At 43.1% G+C, this 25,447-nt stretch overlaps 2 protein-coding genes across 6 annotated transcripts; both read left to right on the top strand.

The window, feature by feature from the left end:
- The first annotated feature begins 107 nt into the window (after positions 1-107).
- Positions 108-13,381, top strand: capns1a (calpain, small subunit 1 a). The gene is made up of 11 exons (XM_017724980.2): positions 108-265; positions 2,925-2,997; positions 4,122-4,158; positions 5,611-5,703; positions 5,893-5,950; positions 6,616-6,680; positions 7,441-7,509; positions 8,561-8,639; positions 10,244-10,360; positions 12,187-12,245; positions 12,917-13,381. The coding sequence occupies exons 2-11, from the start codon at positions 2,951-2,953 to the stop codon at positions 12,941-12,943; spliced, it is 651 nt and encodes a 216-aa protein (XP_017580469.1). The 5' UTR covers positions 108-265; positions 2,925-2,950; the 3' UTR covers positions 12,944-13,381.
- A 77-nt stretch (positions 13,382-13,458) lies between these two features.
- zgc:153990 (uncharacterized protein LOC768125 homolog) lies at positions 13,459-20,102 on the top strand. Of its 5 annotated transcripts, none has more exons than XM_017724975.2 (4): positions 13,459-13,839; positions 16,603-16,781; positions 18,276-18,740; positions 19,448-20,102. In XM_017724975.2, the coding sequence occupies exons 1-4, from the start codon at positions 13,697-13,699 to the stop codon at positions 19,897-19,899; spliced, it is 1,239 nt and encodes a 412-aa protein (XP_017580464.1). In that variant the 5' UTR covers positions 13,459-13,696; the 3' UTR covers positions 19,900-20,102. The 5 variants fall into 5 exon arrangements, with proteins under 5 accessions (XP_017580464.1, XP_037389474.1, XP_017580467.1 ...); XM_037533577.1 differs by having other exon boundaries at positions 13,776-13,802; XM_017724978.2 differs by lacking the exon at positions 13,459-13,839 and adding an exon at positions 13,846-14,250.
- The last annotated feature ends 5,345 nt before the right edge of the window (positions 20,103-25,447 follow it).

The raw sequence follows: 25,447 nt of genomic DNA, 5'->3' as shown, positions 1-25,447 counted from the left end.
AAATGAATCTAGAAGCAGCACTACATTCATAACATAAGTAACAGCGCAGTTCTTGGGGTTCTGCCATACTTAAGGAACCCAAACACTGCATTAACGTAAAGATAAAGTCGGTGCTGAGAAACTTCCTTCATCTGAAGGCGACTCCAGGCCCACCGAGCCCAGTTTTCTCCTTTAAAAGCCCAGCTCGGGTCCACACCCCTGGGCGTCACTTCTCTGTAGCTCCACAGCAAAACCACAGCTCCGCAGGCTGCTCTGCGCTACTCGGGTGAGTTTTCTAGCTGTTATTTAATCCAGTGATGTCGAGAAGAAACCCGAACTAGACGCCTAATCGTCTTTTTTATGCGGAAAAGTCTCTGATAAGGACGCAGAAGCCTTGTTTCTGTTTACCACAGACGACAAGCGCCTTTCGCAGGCTAGCTAGGCTAGGCTAGCTAATTAGCCGCGGAGTACCGATAAGGCGGACGTTTTAAAGCCTTTCGGTCTGTTTGTTTTTCGCTGAAAAACACGCAAAACGTACGTTTTGATGTCCAGACTAGCTAAAAGACCGTAGTTCGAGCTGTTAGGCTCGGTAACGGTGGGGTAAAGTTGCTTCGCCGTTCCACCTTAAATGTGCAGCGGTTGCGATCTGTCGCCTGAGCGTGAAGCGTGTAACTTCTGCAGCATTTAAGGTGGAACGGGGAATTCGAATCCGCTAACTCTGCTATTTCAGCGAGTCGGACTAAACCACAGCTTTAGGGGATTTTATGAGCGTTCACGAGTGGCCAGGTTGATAAATGACCACATAGCTTATAATCGTTCATTGGATTTTTTGGAGTTTATAACGTTAACCTACTGTTTAATTTTCGAGCTGCTTTTAGAGGGGTGTGTTGGGAAGCCGCCTTGCTCAGCTAACATTGGGCTAAATAAGTTGTGTGTGTTTTTAGTTTAACAGTAAACAGAACCAGGAGCCAGGTAACCAGGCTGGGTTAGATTACAGGTAACCAGGCTGGGTGAAGCAGGGAGTGACGCAAAGGCTCTTCTATTGAGGATGAATGTTAGGAAAGCTGCTTTATTTGAGCTGAAGAGTGACAGAGTTGTAGGGTTGTGACTGTCCAGTGATCAGTGAGTTTTTCCGTGCTGAGAGGAAGAATTCGGTGGGTGGGTGTGTGTGTGTGGAGTCTGGGTGTAGTCTGTGTGGAGTGTGAGTGTGTAGTAGAGTTAGGTGTGTCCTGTAAACCCATATCCAGGGCTGGGCTGAGCTGAGCTGTGGAGGAAGAGCTGCTCTGAAAGAGATTGAATCCCTCCGGAGCTGATTCACTGTGGCAGTGATTCATCCCCTGCATAGCAACAATGGAGGGTTAACCAGGAAAACTGCCTACAGGGAGTTTCTCATAACTTTGCCTGGTTTAGTTCCTCATTTGAATTGAATGCTTCTTGAGGCTCCAGGCAAGAAGATACACCAGATGAACAATGAGGCTTATTAAAGGACTAAAGAAAAGAGGCCCACTTTACTCTTTTATGTGTAGAGAGAGAGTTTATGTCCTTACAGTACGCTCTTGAAAAAGAGGGTTCTTTAGCGAAGAAAATGGTTCTGTATAGAGTCATGAACACTCAGAGAAGCTTTTGGGTGGTAAACGGTTTGTTTCCATCATGAAAGGCGAGGCAAGTTTATTTGTATAGGACCTTTCATGCACGGCTGTCATTCGAAGTGGTTTAAAGATGAGAAAATACAGAGTCGATTTAAAAGAGTGAATAAAAAGAGCAGGAATGAAAAACATTAACGCCCGACTGGCCCTGACTTTGAAACAGAAACGGATGTTATGATGATTAATGTAGAAATGAAATTAGGATGATGAAGTGGCGTCACAGAGGAGACGCGTCTGGAAACGTTAACAGTGTTTTAAACCGAGCTGGAAACGGTTAAAGTAAGAGCGTTTTAAGCCCAGGTTTAAGTGTCCCGTGTTCGGGGTTCTTCCAGTGCTGCTGTCAACCGGTTCCGTTTAAGAGCACCAAAGCACTCGTCTGTGTTTGGTCTTCACCTTTGGCGCGAAATGCTTCTTCAGATTGATGGAAAACGTGCATGAACGTGCTACAGATGGTTCTATAGGAAACCTTTTTGGAAGAAGAGTCCAAAAGAGAACCCAGAAAGGGTTCTATCGTAACAATAGAAGAACACTTTTGGGTGCTATATAGAACCTTTTTCAAAAAGATTCTGTGTAGAACCGTCTGCAGCACATTTGTCCATCGGTCTGAAGATCCCTTCATGATGCAAAGTACCCCTTAACCATGCCAGGGGTTCTTTGAGTGTCCATGGTTCTATGCCGAACCATTTACTTTGCTACAGAACCCTTGAAGAACCATCTTTAAGTATAAAAAAAAAGCTATACGTGTGTTCTTTATTTAGGTTTGCTGTTATGGCAACTGTAGGCTGTAGTTTTCTGTCTTTACCTTCTGTTTTGTAGAGGTGCTGTAAAATAGATGATGATGATGATGATGATAATAATAATAATAATAATAATAATAATAATAATAATAATATCTCACTAGATTATTGTAGTGAAACTGTTCTGGATGCACTAAGGTGGGAATTGTGTTGCTGACGCTGATGTTTGGTATTTTTCATGTCTCGTGATGCAGATAAACAAACGTTAATGAACTGTAGACATTATCTAGAATAACATTAGAGAAGTGTAGCATTTGTTTGTTATAAATGCAGTAAAATGAATAAGATATTGGGATTTTCTGAAACATCTGTCCAGTGCAGATGTTTAAAGCAGACACCGATATGCCTGTTAACGTCCTGTAACATTACTGGTCACTAATGTAGGTCCTGCTCATTCAGCTCAAAACCCGTCAGCCCCCAGTTCGCCAACTGCTCTGGAATTTTTATGGATTTTTGTGGTAGAAACACACAAGCGTGTTTTTTTGTTTTTTTTTCCTCGCAGACTGAACTGACTCATCGGTGCTGAAGATGTTCCTGGTTAAGAAGCTGATTGGAGGAGTTATTGATGTTGTCAGGTAAGTGTCTGCGTAGTGCAGGGGGGTCAAACTTAGAGTTTACATTTTGCCATGACCCCATGACCCCAACTGGACCGTGTTTAAAGCGTAAGCACTGAATACTTAAACGATTCAAAAATAATGTTGAGGAACAAAACAGTTTTTCATATCGCTGCTGTCGGAACGAAACCTCGTATCTCCAAAACGGTAACTTTACAGGAGAAGGGAAAAACATACTTCACTTTTAATGTAAGTCAATGGAACCAGACGTCTTTCCGAGTCATTTTGGGACGTTTCTTTTGGTCTGTTCTTCATGAAATGTACACACAGTGTAAAGGACACCAGGTGTGTTCAAATTATGTGAAAAACTGAAAAATGGAGATGTGAGGTTTTCACTGGGCTCAGGAAGCTGTTGAACCTCTTTAAATGCCCCCAGTGGGCATTAGCATGATACTTTCTATAATTTTTTTGTTTGTTTTTTGTGGTGCTGTCCTATAGATCGTTGTTGGGGAGGGGTGGGAGCACACATTATGTTGCAGTGTATGCTGGGACCTGTAGTGCAGCTGATGGTGAAATGGACTAATTACTAGAAAATTTGAGTAATTTTGCGGGCCGAACCGAATAGGATTGTGCCGGGGGCCTGACTCGGCACGAAGGCTTGTGTTTGATACATGGGGCTCGAATGTGTTCTTGAAGTGGATTCGACCTGCACTGTGTTATGCAATAGTTTGTACATACCAGGAGCCAAGCTCTGCGTGATGCTCTGCCAGCTTGCTGAAACTAGCATTTTGCATACAAAATAACACTGATTACTGTGAGTGACTGCAGGAGCGGTTGTAGTAGTAGAGAAAATCCCACACCTTTAGCCTCTGCTGAACAAAAGCTCTTTAGAAATTCAGTGTGTTTGAACGAGATTGAGGCCCCTCGCTGCCAGAAACGGGTCCTTCTAGTTTCAGACTCTGCATTTTTAGTCATGAGGGCGCGTTTGTGCTTGACATCGTGAGGGAAAACAAAAAATTCTTACTGGTTAGTTGTACAGAGCTCAGCTCACATTTTATGGTGTAATTTAGTTAAAATGCATCTGATTCGAATATTAATCAGTTTGTGTCTGATCCTGAAATTGTCAATTTGTCTTGTTTCCACAGCAACATCGACCCTGGCCAGTTTGTCCCCTCGGACCCTGTGAGTGAGAGATCTGTTATGTTTATATCACAAACCAGTCCAGTACATTCTAATGCTTTGGAATCTGTTTTGTTGTGTGCGGTTCTAGAACCATCGCTGTGGTTCTAGAATGAAATACAGACCCATTGTCATGGCATTATTACATTATTACTATTACGTCATAGACTCATTATTGCACCACTTAGACCTGTTATTATATAATCGTTATTGTATATAGTACAATCGTACATGGAACTGTCAGTTTTGAAGCTTCATCGTTGTTCTAGTTCTTGTCGTCTCGGACGGGCTGAGACATTGATTTAATTCCAAGTAACTAAAACTGATCAACTAAACACCTTTTAGCATTCGTCTTGGTTAAAATGGGCTAAAATGAAACGAGTATAAATACAGAGTTTTCAGAGGACACTGTTTTTAAGTAACCTGGTCCTACAGTCAACTGAAGCATCACCAGCATTCGCTGCGCTTTCATATCAGACAAGTGTTCCATGATCCGGGAAGGTTTAGCTGGAAGCGCATTCAAGGTCACTCTGCGCCTCCAGCAATGTCTGTTTGCGCACCCACACACACCCACACACACACCCACCCACACACCCTGTAGTGATTCACCTGAGGTCCTGTCCTTTGATCTGCTCATGGTATTGATCACATTGACTTCTAATATTAGCGTAGTGATGTGCACATATATGTATATATATCCACACACACACACACACACACACACACACACACACACACACACACACATATATATAAAATGTGTATATGTGTGTGTGTGATGAATATGAATGAGCATGTGCTACCTGAACTGTCTTATTAAAGGGGAACTCCACCAACTTTTCAAAACATTCTGTTGTTGCCATGTAAACGGTGTCATTCAGAGTGGTTTGGTGTGAAGTGGTGTATTGTAAAGAAACTTGCATGCCCTGATCTCTTGACAGTGGTGGTGATAGTAACCAGGGGTCGCCATGACTACAACACAAATACAGCCATTTTATTTACTATCGAAACCACCAGTGAACCTACATGAACCTACAAACTACAGTCTGAGCTTTTATATGTAAAGTTCATGATGGTAAAATATTAGAAAATCTGAAGTCTTTTTTTTTTTTCAACGCCCTGCGTGTGCCACTCCGCCGTGAATGGATTAAAATGAGTGGATTAATAAGAGGTTTAGGCCAGATCTGTGTAATTTTGTGTCAGACACCAGGCGGTGTGTTCATAACTGTTTCATGTAATGAGACAAACTCTTCACCATCTCCCACTTCTGTTTTTTCTGTTGTCCCCTTTAAAAAGAGTGGGAGCGAAACTCCATGTCTGACGTTTGTATATAGACACGTCCTGTTACAGTGGCTGTTAATTATTTTGTGCTAGCGGCTCTGCTGTGTAGTATATTACTGTATGCTGACTGTAACAGTATGTGTGTGATTTCATGGATCTGTGTTTGTGTTGTAGCCTCCCCCTCGCAGGCCGTATGCGTACGCTGAGGCCAACGAGTCTGCCGAGGAGAGGCAGTTCCGGAAAGTGTTCCAGCAGCTCGCCGGTGATGTGAGTGTTCCTCAAACACATGCATGTTTTTATATGTATATATATTTGAGATGATCCCAGAGATAAAAGTCGATGATAAAATAAAATAAAACCTGTACTGTGACCTTTTGAATCGCTGTGTGTATATTAATAATAATAATAATAAATAATAAAAATAAAAAATAATAAATAAATGTTTTGTTGTTGTAGGACATGGAAGTGAGTCCCAACGAGCTGATGAACATCCTCAATAAAATCATCTCTAAACGTAAGTACTAGAAAACCAGCACTGCATTACACTTTGCAGTATATTAAAGGAGAACTCCCACTTCTTCTGCTTTTTTTATGTAACTTGATTGTTGGTCTGTACACAGACTCCTACTGAGTGCTTTGAACTGGTTTATTGTAGAGAAACTCACTAACTCTGATTTATTTACAGTGGAGGTGATGGGAACCAGGGGTCACAATGTCAACAACACAAATATCGCCTTTTTTATTTACTGTCCAAAACCACCAGTGAACCTACACGTCTCTTCTGAGTTTTATATATTTAATGCTGTAGATGGTGAAACAGTTCTAAATCTATAAAAAAACATTTTCTTTACCTGCATTCAACGACTTGCATGTGCCACTCTGCCATGATTGGATTTAAAGACATGCTTTAGGACAATTCTGGCCCAGTACGTTTCTCTATAATGGACCGTTTCACATCAAACCACTCTGGACGACTGTAAAAATGCCTGTGAACCGTGAGGTGGTTGAGTATTGGCCTGCATTATTTTCTTTGCAAAACGATTCCGTTTTGTTGGGTTATACGAACATCTTGAATCATCAGAGCTCTGAAACGCTCATCTGGAGCTGTGATGGGTCGGGATGCTCACAGCACACAGTAAGCAACACTGTGGGCTCATCTGTGTATCGCTTTCTCTGCAGATGCTGACCTGAAGACGGATGGCTTCACCATTGAGTCCTGCAGGAGTATGGTGGCTGTTATGGATGTATCCTCCTCCAGCTTATCAGTACTGTACTGTACTGTATCAGTACTAAAACACTTACAGTGTTTTAAAGAAACTGAGCTTCTAAAATGCCTCGTTCAGAGTTAGTGCTGGATGTGGTTTTTCAAACGTATGGATATCTGAACTTGGTATTTGGTTGCATAGTCAACTATATTAATAATATATGGGTATTTTGGATAAATTATTTTGTATTTTTTTAATAACATTTTAATTTATTCCAATTGTAGTTTAAAATAAAAAAAAGCCCATTCCTATAATGTTCATGCAACATGGCAGTACATGGTGGTACATTTTAAGGTAGCTTTACAAATCCATAACTGTGGCATTGAAATCAACCTGAAAACAAAATGAATTTTTTTTTTTTATCCTATTAGTTCACTTGTCTGCTCAGATTAAGATTCATATAAAATAAATTATTTTTTTTTTTATTCTTCTCCCGTGAACTCGCCTCTAAAACGTCTTCTGACTTTTGATTATATCACCGGGCACCAACGATAAGGCAAAATAATATTAACCAATAATGTGTTTCACCTTCCCCTCCCTCCCCCAGCAATCACGGAGAGAAAACACTCAGAGACTCTCCCTGATACAGAGATTCACTCAGAAATCTACTACAGTACAGAAGGAGTTTCAATCTCCCATTTACACCGAGTTTAAAACACAAGGATGACTTTGAAGACCCAGTTCCGAAGTGCATGTTGTTGATGTTGATGTTCCTGATGATCCTTAACGCTGTATGCAGAGTGACAGTACAGGTAAACTGGGCTTCCATGAGTTCAAACATCTGTGGAACAATATCAAGAAATGGCAGGTGAGTGTGGTCATTCCACTGTCCTGTTTAAATATGTGTGTGGTCATATATTTAGGTCGGTGGGCGTGACTGTGCCTGGGGATGGCTAAGTTTAACAGTCCCTGTGACCGTAAACACCACGTTGACCTCAAGTGGTTCATTTATTGATTTTGGTGCAAACTACAGTAAGACAGCAGAATTCACACATGTGAACAAAGCTGAACTTTTTAACGTGGTTGTGATGTGATGTGATGTCCTACATAAGAATTGATTTAAATTTAGTTTAACTTCATTTATTTAACCCAGGATAGACAAGTGTTCTAGAAACGCAGCTCTTGAGCTGAGCTCTTTGAATGTGCCTGGTGCTGCAGGCAGATATCATGCCTGTACAAGAACCCGCCTCTCTGGTATGATGTACATTTACGTTTTCATACCACAGCGTCATGGTTCACAGTAAAATCATGTCTCGGCTCTCGTTTATCAGGCGAAGCTGGCAGTTTCAAATGGTCTCAGATGAAATGGGTTCAGGGAAGAAAGCATCATGTTAAGCAAGCTCAAACTCTGACAGCAATGTTTGTTTGATGTTTGCTTTTCTGGTATTTCTTATAAGAATAATTAGTTACTTGGCCAAATTGAAGATGATCATGTACTACAGAAAAGATTGTCACCTGCACTACATTTAGTTTTTATTTATTTTAATTTGAGAGATTAAATCTCAACTTGCATGCAATCACATCCCACTCCCACCTCCGTGTTCTCAATTACCTTATGAAAACCTTGCCGACCTGGCTTAATCATTTACTGTGGTTTAATCGTTTACAGTGGTTATTTTTCATTAGGTTATCCAGTTAAAAGATTTCTGCACAGGGTGCTGGTGGAAATATTAGTTTTGTTTGCATGCGAATGTGTACATGGACTGCTGTTTGTGTGTTTGTTTGTATTACTGGCCTGAGTTGTAGTTTACACTGGTGGTGGTTCGTGTTTTATTTGTTATGGTTATTTTGTGACTGTGTATTTGCCGATTTCTCTGAACTGGCTGCAGTAAATGAGACTGGCTAACTCTGTTTTACAGGCTAACTATAAGGACTATGATACAGATCATTCTGGGGTGATTGGAGCAGACGAACTGCCGAATGCGTTCAGAGCTGCAGGTAAAACGTCACTCCAGTGACCACACACTTGTCCGCTGTTTTCTCAGACTGGTTGGGTTAAGCTCACTCTATAAAGAACTTTCACCCCAGGCAGGTCGGAAACCTGTACGTTTTACGTAAAGTCAGTCTTTTCATGTCCTAATGCAGTGTTTCTCAACCCTGGTGTTCAAGGTTCGCTGCCTAGTGTTTTATCTGCTCCCAACAGACCTGATCCAACTAATCAGCTCAATAACGGCCCATTGTTGAGTTAAAGTGGGTGTGTGCAGGGCAGTGGGCTTCCAGGACCAGGGGTGAGAAATACTGTCCGGATGGACGGCTTTGTATTAGAACATTTTGGCCTACGTTCTTCATAGAACAAAATTAGGAGTGACATCGTTCTTGTGATGAAATTATGCGACTGTGCTTTTTTGGTGTAATAAAGGTATCGTGAGATTTACGAGAGGCTGCCAGATGGTTTACCTGATGTATTTCATCTTGTTTGTCGAGAGATTCTGAGTTTGTCTGAGTAGAGCAACCATCGAAGACGCTGTCATTGGATGATTGTGAGTTGATCTCTGGCGGCGCCACAGCGATCTTTGGCTGAGAATCCAAGGCCCATTTCTTATTTTTACCCCTACCCCTTATTTTTGACCCTCATCTTGCCCCTTGGAACTCCTAGCGCTGCTCTGTAGGCGACCCTGCCGGTCTGCAGTGACAGCAGAGGAGGGGAAAGTTCAGCTCCTCACTGCTGGGCTTTGGTTACATTTAGGGCATCATACGCCTTCAAATAGGAGGGATATGACTTATTTATCATCATCCACCGCTAATTCTTCAGTGATATGAAGCTGAAGTCAGATATTCTCCAGCTTCTCGTTTGAAATTTAGCCAACGTGCAAAACGGAGGGGTAAGGGGTGAAAAGCGATTACGCCCAAGAAACAATAATTATCCTCTCTCTCTCCGTCTGGGTGGGTAGGATGGTCGTCTTCTAGCTGACGTAACAGAATTGTCAGGTAACGTCTGAATCTTGTTACTAAAAACCAAGAAATAGACTAAAAAGAAGCTGCTGGTGTTCAGTGGACTGACCACTCCAGAGTCCAGACCTCACCATCACCGAATGTGTTTGGGATTACTTGGATTGTGAGAAGCAGGGAATAATAAAGAATAACTAAAATAAGCTGAACTTTGGTTGTAAAATATATTCCCACAGAATTTTTTGGAAAAACAAAGTGAGTTTCCTGAAAAAGCCTGAAGCAGTAATGAAGATGAAGAGCAACACAGTAAATACTGAAGCATGTGAGATTTAGTTGATGAGGTTTCTGTGTAATTTTGTGTTGGATGGATTTCCTCACTACTAAAAACAACTAAATTTGTACTTAATGGTCAAATTAACCGGGGAATTAAAGGTGGTCTCTGATTTTGCACAATAATAAATAAATATAGTTGTTAATATTGAGGATGATTCTTTTAAGACTCTCGACTCCAGGATGTGATCATTGTTATCGCGTACATGAAAGAGATAAACAGACATGAAAGACATAAAACAGGGCCAAAGGCCTTCATGAGCTTATTTATTAGAGACATTGTGTGTGTGTGTGTGTGTGTGTGTGTGTGTGTGTGTGTGTAGGTTTCCCACTGAATGATCAGCTCTTCCAGCTGATCATCCGCAGATACAGCGACGAGAGCGGAAACATGGACTTTGATAATTATATCGGCTGCCTGGTGCGCCTGGACGCCATGTGCCGTGAGTACAGCTTCTCCGTTACGGTCACTGTTTCGCTGCCCATTGTGCCGTGTCGTGTTGGCTGGACGACAGTGAGGCTCCACTACAGGCCAAAAGCGTGAAAGCAGGCAGTGATTTTTAAAGTGTGTAAAATGTTGAAGGACAAAGTTTGGAAACTTTGGAACAGTTTCTCTCTTAATATGATCTCGATGTATATTAGATTTATTCAGTCGAGATTAGATGTAACATGTTTAATATGCCTTTTTTCCCTCTTGCTTTATTGTAAAACTCTATCCTTGGTTTACATTTATAATAAATATTCAGTGTAAATATTTTAGTGCGCCAGTTTGCTGATAAGTGATTGTTGCTATTTAATGTAAGTTTTGAATGTGCGTGTGTGTGTGTGTGTGTGTGTGTGTCAGTCAGAGGTGGATGAAGTACACAAACCATGTACTTGAGTTAAAGTAGAGACCCAAGGTAAAATATTACTCCAGTAAAAGTAGAAGTTCCTCCCTTTAGACCTCAACCTGAGTAAAAGTACTAAAGTATTTCCCTTCAAATGTACTTAAGTATAAAGTAAAAGTACTAAAAGAGTAATTCTGGCTCTGATGTCCTGTTATCATTTTTATAACCAGACTGGCTTCATGAACTCATTTCAGGTGAGAGTCCTCCAGCGTCTCTCTTGGTAAACCAGTCTTTTAATAGAACGTCATTAATTAGCGACGCTGACGTCTATTAAAATGATCAGAAGCACAAAACACTGAAGGTAAACAGGTTCCATCAGGGAGAACCGAGTGGCTCTGAAATCACTTTTTACACACAAGCAAAGTTTCAGTTTCAGATTTATTTACAACTTAGTTCCAAGTTTAAGTTGAATAAAAACTGGCTTTAAACTCAGGATCACAGATGAGCTCCTTTACTATGTTGATCTGTAGGCGTCTGTTCATAAACATCAACCAGCCCAAACTCATTTACTATAAAATGAAATGGTGTTTGTAGAAATTCAGAAAAAAGCCGCGTCAGTCTCGACTGCATATGTGGACATATTTCTATATTGAGCTCTATTTACACAAAGTTAGGTTAGTTCATCATTTATGTTGAACAGACTCTCCCAAAGTTTTACGCTGCTGCGCTGACGTTGAACCGCGTGCTGCACTGGGTCGGTAAGACCAACAGGTCAAAACCAGCTCTAAACAAAGTGACCGCTGGGCCCTGATTGGTGCTCTGGCTTTGCGCTTCTTTCGTTTTGACATGTTACGTTTTTATACACACAGAAACCAAAAGGAATGACAGATTTCTCAAAATGTAGGAGGAAAAAGTCGGATATTAGACTCTGAAATGTAGTGGAGTGAAAGGAAAAAGACGCCCAGAATGGAAAAACTTAAGAAAAGTACAGATACACGAAAAAACTACTTAAGTACAGTAACGAATTATAATTTACTTAGTTACTGTCCACCGTGTTTGTGTGTGTGTGTGTGTGTAGATGGATATGGAAAACAGTTTGGTGCTTACAGTTACTAGATCACTCACCCCTTGAGCTCATACAGAACTGAAACCGGTCAAAACGTGTAGAAAACCATGAAGGAGCAGCTCTAATACGATATGATGTCATTAAAGCTAAATGAATGTAGAATTAAGCAAAAACGTATTGAGTCAGTCTTTTTTTTGATACTGTATTAAAATGATTACTCTGTTATTAGGAGGACTCATATCATTGTCTACACATCAGTATTATTAATATGTATTATTATTCAGAAAGTTTGATTTGATTTTTATTTGCTGGTCACATTTATTTTCCTCTTTAGTAAAACGTTTCTAATAATAATAGTTTTTTTCTGTTGTCTCAGGTGCCTTTAAGACGCTGGACAGGGACAATAACGGCTCCATCAAAGTGAACATCCAGGAGGTGGGAAGAGCTACTTTTAGAATTTCACAGCAATGTTACTGGAAAACGAATGACTCCGAGCTAAAAACTCATTTTTCTCCATGTTCTGCGTAATTGAGTGGTTGAGATTTAAAGTCAGAAATGGTTCACTGTAGAGAAACGTCTGGATGTCTTTACAGTGGTGGTGATGGGAACCAGGGGTCTGAGGAGTTTAATGCCTCTAAAAGCTCCTTCACAGAAATATATTATATAAAAATGGTCATAAATATGCCGTCTGATGTTCGAGACACTGTTTTATGATATTTTATGATTTGTTTTGCGATAAGAATTTGTGCTAAAAATGTATTTTTTAAAAAAACTCACTGACGGAGACCCTAAAAATAGAGCAGAGCATTTCATAATATATATAACAGATGAGGCAAACCTGACTACCTATGTTTTAATTTGTTAAAGAATATACAGTACCATTCAAATAATCAGTTTCATTGCAGATACACGCATTATTATTATTATTATTATAAATTAATAACATCTAAAAGTACTTTTTGTGTCTTTATTTACAATATTTATTTACACTGTTCAAGTCACTGGTGAAAAATATTAAAAACCCAAAAATCTGAACAGTAGTCTGTAATATGTGCTCTTGGTAGTTTATGTAATGGCGCTCACTCTGTATCTGCGTCCGTCCGCAGTGGCTGCAGCTGACCATGTACTCCTGAGCGTCCGGCTGTGCCTGGAACTGACGTCAACTTTACCGAACTGACCCGGATCCACCCCGATAGCCTTTTAACTCCACTCAGCGCATTCACTCTGTCACGACTGCCACGACCCAGCATGGACCCCAACACGACTCTAACGCTCCACTGCTTGTTTGATTTTTTTAGTTACTCTTATTACACGTTACTGATGTCCTGTATTATCTAGCGTCATTTATATGGAGAATAAGGACAAACGCCTCCTGGCCCCCATTAATTAACCCTGAGTTAATCATTATGGCCAGAGATGGGGGTTTATATATAATGTGTGTACAGCATAAGACACAGATGTCATTAGCGCATGTTGGCAGTAGGGGGTGCCAAAGCAAACGTGAGAGCCTGGATTAGACAGAAGTGCCCAGCGTCATATTTTATATGAAATAAAGTATATTAAAACGAAAACTTGTCCTCATTTATTTGTTTGGTTTGGTGCACGTGGCTATATTTAAAAAATAACTAAATAAATGCCTATGATGCGGACATGTATGGTTGTTTGTTCCTTGTGCACGGCTTGTTTTTGTTATTTCTACATTTTTATGAATTGCAACAATTGAACAACGCACGTGCACGAACTCCTGCATACATGTTGACCAGTAAACTCAGGAAACGAGCGCGGTGGGTTAGTTTAGCCCCTCTGAGCTCCTGATCTCTGCAGCTTTAGCTAAGCAGCGCTGCAAGTGGTGAGGTTAGGTGCGCAACAGCGCCGTTCGTGGGCCGATGTGGCCAAAGCGTGCAACTGCAGGCTTGGCCGCGGAGGTGGAGACGCTACGAACTTTCTGGATTTTCTGGACGCAAATCTTACGCATAAATCCGTCGTTTAGAGGTGAACCTCCGCCGCGGCCCTCAGTGTGCGCACCAAGGTACGCGTGGAGTTTGTGAAGTGGCTCTAAAGTGCGTTGTTTTTTTATTTGGCGCGCACGCGAACGTGTGTTCGTAGCTACGGTGCGTTTCGTAGCGTTAGCTAGGCAGAAGTTGGCTTCCTATTCGCCAGCGTCTAATTCGAACTCTCCGTTCCACCTTAAATGGCGCGGTCGTTCCACTCTGGCGTCTCAGCGACTGGATGCAGCTGCCATTCGATTTAAGGTGGACCGGAGAGTTCGAATAAGACGCGGGCGAATAGCTATTGTTACAATTACAGCGCGTCCAAGACCAAAACACAGGGCTTGTTCGGGGCCGTTTCGCTTTGTAGGCGAATCCTGGTGGTTTTTATTCTCTCACTGAACGTCCAGCAGGATCGGGCGGCTGGTTTAAAGCCGCTGTTCTCCGCCGAGGTTGGTGTTTGTGGAGGTTTTCGGTCCGTCGTGTGTAGCTGGCGTGACTCTAGCTAACCTGGCCGTATTCGGCGCGATGGCGCCTCACGCCGAGAGGCTGCAGTGCTGGGAGGTTCGTATCGGGACTCGGCGCTCGCGTCTCGTTATTTCAGGACAGTTTGCGCCGCTCAGGCTGCGGTTTTCTGGCCGATTGACCTCCCAGTCCAGGCAATGAATGAAAGTGGCGTTTTGGAGACGCTTCCCTTCTTCTCGGCGGGCTTGGTGGAGGAATCTGAAGTAAAGCTCGGCGGAAATCGGCGGGATTTTTCCTTTTCTCACCGCTCCCAACTCCTCAAAGTCGCGTCCGGCCCTGCCGGCGAACTGCTGCTCCTCCACTGAGGCGGTGGTGCGTTTTAAAGGGCCCATAACCTGCATTGTGGTCCACTGAGAACATTTGGGTGGTTCCGTGAGGCAAAAAAAACAGCTCCAGTTCTTTGGTCTGTTCAGAACATCGGTAGAACCATTTACGTGCTTAATGGCTCTTTGCTTGGTGAAATGGTTATATACGCAACCATATACACCACACCCCTAAAATGTGGTTCTTCAAGGGTTCTTTGGTCTGTTCAGAACCATTAGTTCCCTGTAGAACCATTTACGTGCTTAATGGCTCTTTGCTTGGTGAAATGGTTCTATACGCAACCATATACATCACACCCCTAAAATGTGGTTCTTCAAGGGTTCCTTGGTCTGTTCAGAACCATTAGTTCCCTGTAGAACCATTTACGTGCTTAATGGCTCTTTGGTTGTGTATAGAACCATTTCACCAAGCATATACAACACACCCCTAAAATGTGGTTCTTCAAGGGTTCTTTGGTCTGTTCAGAACCATGAATTCTGTATAGAACCATTTTCATCCTTAATTGTGTTTTGCCGGTTTCTTCAGATTGATGGAGAATGTTGAAAAGGTTCTGTACACAGTCATACAACACACCCTTAAAAATGTGGTTCTTCACAGGTTCTTTGGTCTATTTAGAGCCATGAGATCTATGTAGAGCCATTTCCATGCTTAGTGGGTCTTTGCATGGTGAACTGGTTCTTCAGATTGATGGACAATGCGTTGTAAATGGTTCTGTACAGCACCATCAAAAAGGGTTCTGCTATTGTTATGATGTTGAGCTTGTAACAATAGGAGAACCCTTTTTTGAAAAGGTTCTGTACACCATACAACACACAGTTGAAATGCGGCTCTTCAAGGGTTCTTTAGTAAAGGCAGTGGTTCTGTTTAGAATCAGGAGATCTGTGTGGAACTGTTTCCGTGCTTAAATGGTTCTTTGCATGCTGAAATGGTTCTTCAGACTGATGGAGGATGTGCTGTATATTTTGGGAAATGGTTCTGTACAGCACCACCAAAAAGGGTTTGTGAAAAACGTTCTATAGGGAACCATGTAGAACACGTTCTCCGTTAGTCTGAAGAATCATTTCACCATTTAAGCCAGAAATGATTCTGTACAGAACACATGGTTCGGTACAGACCCATTGCCTTTAGTGAAGAACCCTTGAAGAACCCTTGAAGAACCATTCAAGTGTGCGTTTTACAGCCTCTCCGAACTGAACAGGCTGTTTTTGGTTCTGTGTCTTTAAGTGGCCCTTATTAGTCACGCAACAGGAAAATTTCACCTCAGAGTATTTTAACCCATCTGTGGAGTGAAACATCACACACACACACACACACACACACACACACACACACACACGCACACACACACAGAGACCTGCCGTGAGGGCGGGCAGCCCTATCCACAGCGCCTCAGGAGCCGTTGGGGGTTGGGTGTCTTGCTCAAGGGCCCCTCAGTCAGGATTAAACATTTCCTATGATCATATTTATTAAAACAGGATTCACAACGTTCAGAATAGAAGTCGCGTCTTAATCTGATGCGTCTTTAACTGCAGGGGAAAAAAGGAGCGGCCGAAAACGTTACTGAGTGCGTTTACATGCGCTCGATAATCCGATCTTAATCGGATTCCTGCAGTTATCTGATTATTCCAGTGGCCACGTAAACGCCATCCGATTAAGAAATCCGATGAAGAGACTGGCATCTTGCAGCTTTCTTATTTCCAGAGGCAGACTGAGAAATCCGAGTAAGAGCTTCCACGCACTGAGAAATCCGATTACCTTTTCTAGACCGTACTCCGATCTAAGAAATCAGAGTGTGCTGTTTAAATGACCGTGTTGGTAATCCGATAACGGCAGAAATCCGATTAGGATCTGATTATCGGGTGCATGTAGACGCGCTCAGTGAATGCACTGCATTAGACGGGTGATTGAATTTAGCCAGTATTGCAGCGCTAATCGTGCGTTTTACTTCCACGCAGGTGTCTGACGGTCGCTCTGTGGGAGATCCGGCGTGCCGGCAGAGTCAGAATGTCTTCGTCTTCTCTGTATCTCAGCCAGGAAAACCTGGTCCGCTACAAGAAACGGAAAGCCAACTTCACCTTCAGCGAAGTGCACATTCTGCTGGATGAAGTGCGGAAGAACCGGCACATTGTCGTAGGTGAGTGTCTGTAGCGGTTTGAGTGTCGAGAGGTGAATTCAGAAAACTGCAGCGGCGTGAACGGCGTTTCAACAAGGACAGTAGCAAGAAAAACAGCCTGGAATCTCTGCAGTGCCAGTGTTTCGGCTGGGATCAAGCTGACGGTGCTTAGTGATCAGAGCGAAAGCATCATTAATATTATTATTATTATTAGTATTATTATTAGAGTAACAGAGCTGAGAGATCTGTTCACTGTTGGAACAAAGTCTCATATCTCCCAGATGGTATCTTTAGGAAACAACCCTCTTGACTCTAAATGTAAGTGAATAAAATTTGATTTTTACCGGGTCATTTTTCGGCATTGCTATTGGTCCATTAATCATGACTGTAACAGAAGATTAAAGCACACTGTCCAGTAGTGGAGATGAAGGGATTTGCTCCCACTGCTCCCGTTGCTCCCATCATCTTTTAGGTGTGTCAGTGAAGTTGGTATCAGTGATGGACGTCTGAATCATCCCAGTCTGTAGATATTTGCTTAAAAAATTCATGGCACTGATGTTTGAATTTGGCCTGTATTTTAAAGCGACATTGCTTTATTTATTGCGATATTGAAGAGCACACTCTCAGCAAATGGGGTTCTATATAGTACCAAAAAAGAAGGGTTCTTTGGCATGTAGTAATAGTGGAACCCTTTTCAAAAAGGTTCTATGTAGAACCATCCACAGCACATTCTCCATCAACCAGAAGAAACATTTATTGATGCAGAGAACCCTTAAATCATGTAAAGTGTTCATGGTTCTATATAGAACCATTTTTTGGACTAAAAACCCCCTGAAGAACCTTATTTTTCAAGAAGGCAGTTTAGGTGATACTTGTGTTACTGTGCAGAAACAGCTCGATTTTACTCGTTTTGCTGCCTTTGTAGGCCTACAGTAGGAAGTATTTCTCTGTAATGCTACTCCAGGTACATGTAACTCCAGTTTATGTGTATCAGTAAATACGTACGTGAAAAATATCGGCTTTCAGCGTCGGTTCACAATTTACAGCGTCGGTTCACAATTCCTATGTTGGTGCATCACTAGTTACTATGCATATCATACAAAGCGACGTTATTTACTGGTCTGCATGTCACAACACACACGGTCCATAGCTGAGGTAGCACATGCAGGAGTCTTGTTACTTAAAACGGACGTCTTTGCGTAAATGTTGACTGTCAAATTTGGAATTTAACAACGGTAGTTTAACCAGACCATGCAAATTTTCAGTTTTTGGGGGCAGCGACCATCTTTCCCATAGAAGAGGCGAAAAGGTGAACTGAACTGATTTGCGTATTGAAGGTCAGATAGTAACGGATGGTCAGTCTGACCAAGTGAAAGCAGATTGACCTACCGAATGTAAATGCATGTCATTAGAATCTTCTGGATGCTTGTTTTAATGTTTAAGGTGCAGATGAGGTCAGTAATGGATGCTTGAGACGTCCTTATTATTTTAAGTGGTTTCTGTTTGTGTATTTAGGCAAGTTCAACTCTGGGGTCCCATCTGAAGTGAAGAGGAGGAAGTGGGCGGAGATCACAGAACGTGTGAATGAGATCGGCGAGTGCGACCGGGAGGTCGGCGAGATCATCAAGAAGTGGTCGGACCTAAAATGCGACACCAAACGCAAAATAGCCGCGCTGCACTCCGGTAGCATCCCGCACTCTGCGCTCGCCCAGGCCGAGCTGTCCCCGACGGAGTGTATCGTAGAGTCTATCCTGGAACTGGACAAGAAGCCGTGGGAGGCGGCGCTACCATCGCGTTCTCGCAGCCGCAGTACCGACCAGGACGGAGGCGGCATAGACGATGATGACGACGGCGGGTTTTTGGGAATGAGCTCTGTTCACAGTTCTCCCGGTCTGGGGGTCGAGACGAGGACGATGCCCCCTCCAGTAGGGGGCGCAACCGGTGCCGTTGAGGCGCAGCATGACGCTCTAAACGCTGCAGGTAAGGGTTACTAGTACTGTTGTTTCCCATCAACTGGAAGGTTGCAGTTTCAAATCCCTCGACTCACCGGGTGCACCTGGTTGTGCCTTTCGGCGAAGCACTTAACCCCCCCTACTGCCCCAGGAGGCGCTGCTCTGTTGGCCACGCTGAGCTGCTTCCAGATCGGGCATAGTTAGTCAGCAAAATGACCAATTTCCCTCGTAAGACCAACAAAGTACATCGGATTTGAGCAGTGACGCTTGTAATGTAGGATCAGATTTGTGTGCACACTGCTCTGAAAACATCAGATTGACTCACTTCAGCCTGTTGATGTGAACGCAGCCCTACACCGCATACGTATCCAGTTTGTGGCCATGTGACTTTAATGAGAACGCTCAGATCATCTCAGAGCTGTTCAGAGGTAAGTACCTTCACACCGAAGGCTCGTTCTGCTCGTAAGCTTGTCTGCTGTTAATGACACACGTTTCACTCACGTGACTTTACTGATTAGGATGCGGGTCGTTTACAGACGCAGGTTTCTTCACATTAGTGACCGATTTGAGTTACTTACCTAAATGAGTGTGACCCACCGTGTTAAAGAGATCAGATCTGAGGTAGAGATCAGATTTGAGCAGCGAGGCATTTTTTTGTCATTATTACGTTAAGTAAATCTTAGGTAGTTAAATATCTCTTTTCTCACAAATATCTGTTCTTTCCTGCTGTTTCAGATCCAGACTCCCGCTTGATGGACTCCGACGATGATCACCATGATGTCTTGCCTTCTTCTTCGCTGTCGTCTGTAAATAACTCGTACGCAGAAGACGACGGGACCCTCACGGGCACCAACATAGCGCACGTCTCCTCCTCCACTAACCACGCCCCCAGTCAACAAGGCCTGTCCACCATGGCAGCAGAGTCAGACAGCGCTCGCGAGCAGTTGGCGCAGAACGCCAGCCTGAGTGTGCAGGAGCAGCACACCACCAACGCTCTGCTGGCCACCGTGTCCCGCTCGCTGGAGCTGCTGGCCGAGTCGGTGCAGCAGCTGGCTGAGACGCAGCAGGAGTTCGTGCGCGAGTCGCTGCAGCTGCAGCGCGAAACGGTGCAGGTGCTGCGGGAGTTTGCCACCGGAGCACTAACGCTGCTGCACGAGAAGGTCAACGGGAAACCGCCGCTGCTGTAAGGTGTGAATGTGAAAGAGCTTCACAGAGGAGTTTTGTCTTCAGGCTCGGACGCTACGCTGTGCCGACCTCAGAACGGGAGCGATGCTGCTGCAGTGAAGGAAGGAGGAACTGCGCTGCTGTTGCCAAACAGCTGTTTGTTTAATGGAGAAGTCAGATTTTCATGTAATCTTACCGTAAAAACAGCAGATCAGTCAAGACGTGATCGTTGTCTGAAAATTGCTTCTTTCGTTTTGCACTAGACCTGCGAGGATCATGCAGATTCAGGCAGGTCGCACAAGGCTGGCTGTGAAGCTCTGAACTTCCAAAGTTTTTAATGTTGAACCCATTTAAGTGAAACAGCTTAACGTGGTACACTCTTGGAAAACAGGGTTCCTCAAGGGTTCTTTAGTAAAGAAAGAACCACGAATGCTCAGAGAACCCTTTGCAAGATTGAAGCGTTCTTTGCGTGGTGAAATGGTTCTTCAGGTTGGTGGAGAATATGCTGTAGATAGTTCTATATAGAACATTTTTGGTATGGGTTGTTTGTAGCACCCAAAAGGGTTCTGCTGTTGTAACAATGTCCAGGAAGATTCTATATAGAACCACCTACAGCACATTCCCCATCAATCTGAAGAACCATTTTACTCTGCAAAGAACGCTTCAGTCTTGCAAAGAGGGTACTTTAATTGTTCATAGTTCTGTATAGAAGCTTCTTCTTTACTAACGAACCTTGAAGAGCCGTCTTTTTTTAAGTGTGTAGTTTGGCAGTATTATTTAGTCGCAGTTATAAAGTTTGTACATTTGTATGCAAAATGTTTTTGTTGATATTTAAAAAGAAGTTAACACTTATTTTAATCCTCTACGGGAAACAAACTCGAGTTTTTAAAAACATTTTCATGCAAATTGAAGCTCACAGTTTCTGTATATTTGCTGAATTTAATTGTAATTAATATTAATATTGGTGGAAAAAAAAACTAAAATGTGCGATAACGTTTGCACAAACCACATTTAATGCTTTATTTTTTATTTTAAATTCAGCAAGCAAACAGTAAATGTGCGTTAAAATGTGCTGAGTTGTGTTCTCTGTAGAGGATCTTCATCTTCAGAGGTGCCCAAACTTTTGCGTACAACTGTATGTGGAAACTAAGCTGGGAAACAACCTCCTATGAAATCAGCGTTTGTTGTGACGTCACAAAAATCAACAAATTTCAAAATCTAATCCACAGCAGTTTAGCTCCTCCCTCTCTGGTTGAAGTTATAAGGAGTGTTTCTGCCCAGTCACAGTGTAAGGCAACCAATCAGAGCAGAGGTCATTTACATGTCTTCCTAATACTAAAGGATGAGGAGAGGCAGGAAAACGGTTATGTGAATTATGACTGTTGTTGGTGCATAAAACCACAAAAAAAACACTCCAAAGAAAACGGACTTGGACTTGGTTGATGTGCCAGTGGTTGGTGTAGTGTAGCGGGTAACACCTCTGCTTTCTACGCTGTAGACTAGGGTTCAGTCCTCCGCCTGCCCAAGCCCCACACACTATACCAATAAGAGTCCTTGGGCAAGACTCCTAACGCCACCTTCGCCTGCCTGTGTAAAAATGATCAAGCTGTAAGTTGCTCTGGATAAGAGCGTCTGCCAGGTGCCTAAATGAAGAGAAAAGAAATTCAAGAACAATGTGAGATATGTGCCTAAATTCACGGCTCCAGCGCAAAACTAAAGAAGCAGACGTGGGACAGCAAATGTTTGGGCTGATTGTTTAGGGTTTCAGGATCGACCGAGTAAATCTTTGAAGTTTGTCAATCCAGTGAATATAAGGCTACGTTTACACAGCAGGTAAAAGGGGCCCAAATCCGATCTTTTTCCTCATATGTGACACACGTGTGTCAGTGTGAACAGCAAAAAACGCATTGAATCTCACACACACACACACACACACACATTTTCTAAGTCGCTTCTCCCTCAGGGTCGCAGGGGGGGTGCTGGAGCCTGTCCCAGCGGTCATTGGGCAGAAGGCCGCATTGAATCAGGCATTTTTAAATCCGATTTGAGAAGCTTTCATATGTGGGACTGAAATCCAATCCAGATCCGATCTGCGGCAACGCGGCTCAGTCTGAACAGCCAGATCAGATTCATGCGACTTTCACGTCAATCCAACTCGACGTTCGTCATGATGTCGCGCTGCTGAGACTCATAAACATTTAGGCTGATGTTTCTGTACCAAAACATTAGAGGAGACTCATCGCAGCCGCTCCGAGTTTGAAAAGGTGTCGAACTAAACGGCCGGAGGAGCCCGAGGCTGCAGCGTCAGAGAACAGTTTAAAGGATCCGAGGACACGGACCAAAAAAGTGGACCTGGCCGAATACCGGGCCCTTTTTACGGCAAACTCGAACACACTAGGGGTGATGAGCCCAGCTGTCAACCACTGGGACTTCATAATCGCTCCTGTGATGCTGGCCAGGATGAAACCGGAGCGACTGGCGTTCGCTAGTCGTCATGATTGTTTACCTCTGGACGAGCCACGTGAAGCTCTGTTCTTTTGCGCATGCGGTCGGTTTGGTAGCTGATCTTTTCAGACTGATGTCGCATACAGATCACATTTGAAAGACAATGTGAACAGCCAAACACAAAAATCGGATTTGGTGAGAAAATCAGATTCGGGCCACTTTTACCTGCTGTGTAAACGTAGCCTAATACTGGGTTATACTGGAAGTTGGTTGGTGTGGCAGAGACAATGTGAAATTCAAAATCATAGGAGCGAGTATCACTTTAAACATCCTGCACTGCTGTAGGACTGGTGGGGTCCTTCACTGCGATGCATTGGGTCAGTGGTCACCGTCCTCCTTTACTGCTGAGTTTAACTCCAACCTGTAACTAATGTGCTGCCCCCACCTTACGTAACACTAATGCATCTGATCCAGCCAATCAGGGACTCGTGAAGAAGCTAATTACTTGGAACAGGGTTGGAACAAGACTCTGCAGGAACATGCGACTCCAGGGCCAGCAGTGGTGACCTCTGTTCTAGATATATGAAGGCTTATACACACATTGACACGCCCAACTTTTCTGACCAAAGAGGATCGGAATTACAGTCACATTTGTTCAATCTGGGCTTGTTTTGCAGTAAAATTCCAGATTTTTTCAGCCTAATGTCGAGTTTTATAGCATGGTCAGTTACCACGTACGAGAATTTCATGGGATTGTCTCAAAGATGATCTTACTCAGCTTTCAGATGCCAGAAGAGCTCAGTAGAGTTTTGGTTGTTTTCACTTTATCGAAGGTCGGTTAGTGTCCATAGTGATTGGAAATGCACTACTCACAAAAAGTTAGGAATATTTGGCTTTCAGGTGAAATTTATGGAAAATGTAAAAGTTCACGCTACAGTGATATTATATCATGAAAGTAGGGCTTTTAAGTAGAAGCATGCAGTGGTAATTTCCTCATCTCCAACAAAAGCCAACAACAGTGGTGGGTATAAACCAACAAAAAGTGTCAGTGTCTCAATAACGTCATGTGCCCTTGAGCATCAATGACAGCTTGACAGCGACGCCTCATGCTGTTCACAAGTCGACTCATTGTCTGTTAAGCCAGGGCATCCCACTCTTCTTGAAGGGTGGCCCTCAGGTCATTGAGGTTCTGGGGTACAGAGTTACGGGCCTCTACACGGCGACTCAGCTGATCCCATAGATTTTCTATGCACAGTGACTGGATTAATGATGTTATTCAGTAGTTTGGGCAACTGGGTCACTGTACCGTTCACAAAGTGTAGGGCGGTTCTGTATTGACTGGACACACCTGCCCACACTGTAACACCACCACCACCTCGCCGTTAAGCTTCTTGTTAAAAGTTGTGCAAAAAGTACTGAAACGTTGAACAGCTGGACACCTGCATTCAAAAGTTTAGAGAAGGTCACATTAAGTTCACCTGTGAAGGTTTGAGTGCATTTTAGGTTCATCCTGAACTTTCACCCGAAAGCCAAACACCCCTGACTTTTAGTGAGTAGTGTATATACAAATTCTTTCCTCCGTCTCTAAAGTACAAAAGATTCCCAGGTTAAATGACAGATTCCTTCAGCTGATGAAAGTCGCAGAGTCACGTGCGAAAGCTTGGGCTCGTTGGCTAAATGTCGTGTGTTGTTGAGTGAACAGACGTGAACATGTCCTCTACAAAGACGCACTTCAGCACATTTTAATGCGCAGGAACTGAGTGAGCTTACACGCACTCAGTTATCTGATCATAATCAGATTTCTGCAGTTATCTGATTATTCACGTCATGTAAACAGTACACTCCGATTCCTTAGATTCCTAAAAAATCCGATAAAGAGGCTGGATTTCAGCTCCATTTCCCAGTGCGTGTGAACTCTTACTCTGATTTCTTTCGGACTTCTCAGTTTGCGCAGGTGTAAAAACGGACAAGACGCGGCAAAACCCTTTTGAAGCGACTCCATGCCTGATGAAATGAAGGATTTAAATAATCTTCAATCTTCTAAATGATGCAAGTTCAGAATTTTTAGGTAAAGTGGCGCAATGTTGAAAAACACTGCATCGTGAAGTTTGTTTGACGTTATGTTTTCACATTTTCTTCTGTGAGTTTATGGCTGGTTGCAAAGCAGGAATCCGATCGCACGTTGACCCGGAGTTTCACATCATCTGATTACTCAAGGGCATTTAAACACACTGAACTGGTTACTGACACGATCTGAATTTCTGCGGTTATCGGATTATTAAATGCACTAATATATGAAACGTTAAAAATAAAAGTTACAGCACGTTTTATATGATACGTTTTTGCAGAACAGAGGACGCGTTCACCTCTTTCACTCAGAAAATCGAGAGTGTCATTTGACTGGGGGTGTTCAAACTTTCGCATACAGCTGTATTAGAAACTTCTGCATTTCATGAATGTGTATATATCGGCGTCCACATCAACATATATGTACGTGAGAAATATCCGCATCGGCTCACGATTTCCAAATTGGTGCTTCTGTTTGATAAGATAGAGATTCGGATGAATATTCCTTTAACACAAAGTGAGCCGGTACTTGGCTGACTCGAGTCATCGCTCTCAGACGTGGACTGATTTCTCCACCGATAGAAGGAGGCGTTCAGGTGGTGATGTTATTGTCTGTGACTAATCAGGGTCAGTTTTTGTTGTCGGAGCGTGTGGCCCGTTCTGGTCGTGAATACGACCCCCTGCCTTACAGGACGTTGTGGCTGGGTGGCTGAACTCCAGTCCGCTCTGGAGAGGAAGTCACGGCTCTGCTCTGACTAGCCAGTGAGTTTAATCTGCGCTGGAGCAAGAAAAGCATATGACTTGAGTCCTCCTGGACGGACTCGGCCGGGCCTGAGCGACCTGCTGAGGTTCCAGCTGAAGAGGACGCGACGCTTGAGATTCGATGTCGTTTTTATTCACGTTTGCATAACAAATCATCTTTTTTAGGCCTTATAACGCACACGGCTCTAATGCAGAGAGGATGCTACGGTCGTCATGACAACTGCCTTGTTAACGTGGTTGTTTTTGTTTTTTTTCACCGTTGCACAGATGAGTGATGTTCATGTGTCTTTTACTGAC

This window comes from Pygocentrus nattereri, chromosome 23, assembly GCF_015220715.1.
Source record: "Pygocentrus nattereri isolate fPygNat1 chromosome 23, fPygNat1.pri, whole genome shotgun sequence".
Taxonomy (NCBI): domain Eukaryota; kingdom Metazoa; phylum Chordata; class Actinopteri; order Characiformes; family Serrasalmidae; genus Pygocentrus; species Pygocentrus nattereri.
Note: the sequence above shows the minus strand (reverse complement) of the source record. Positions and strands in the feature narration are given on the sequence as shown.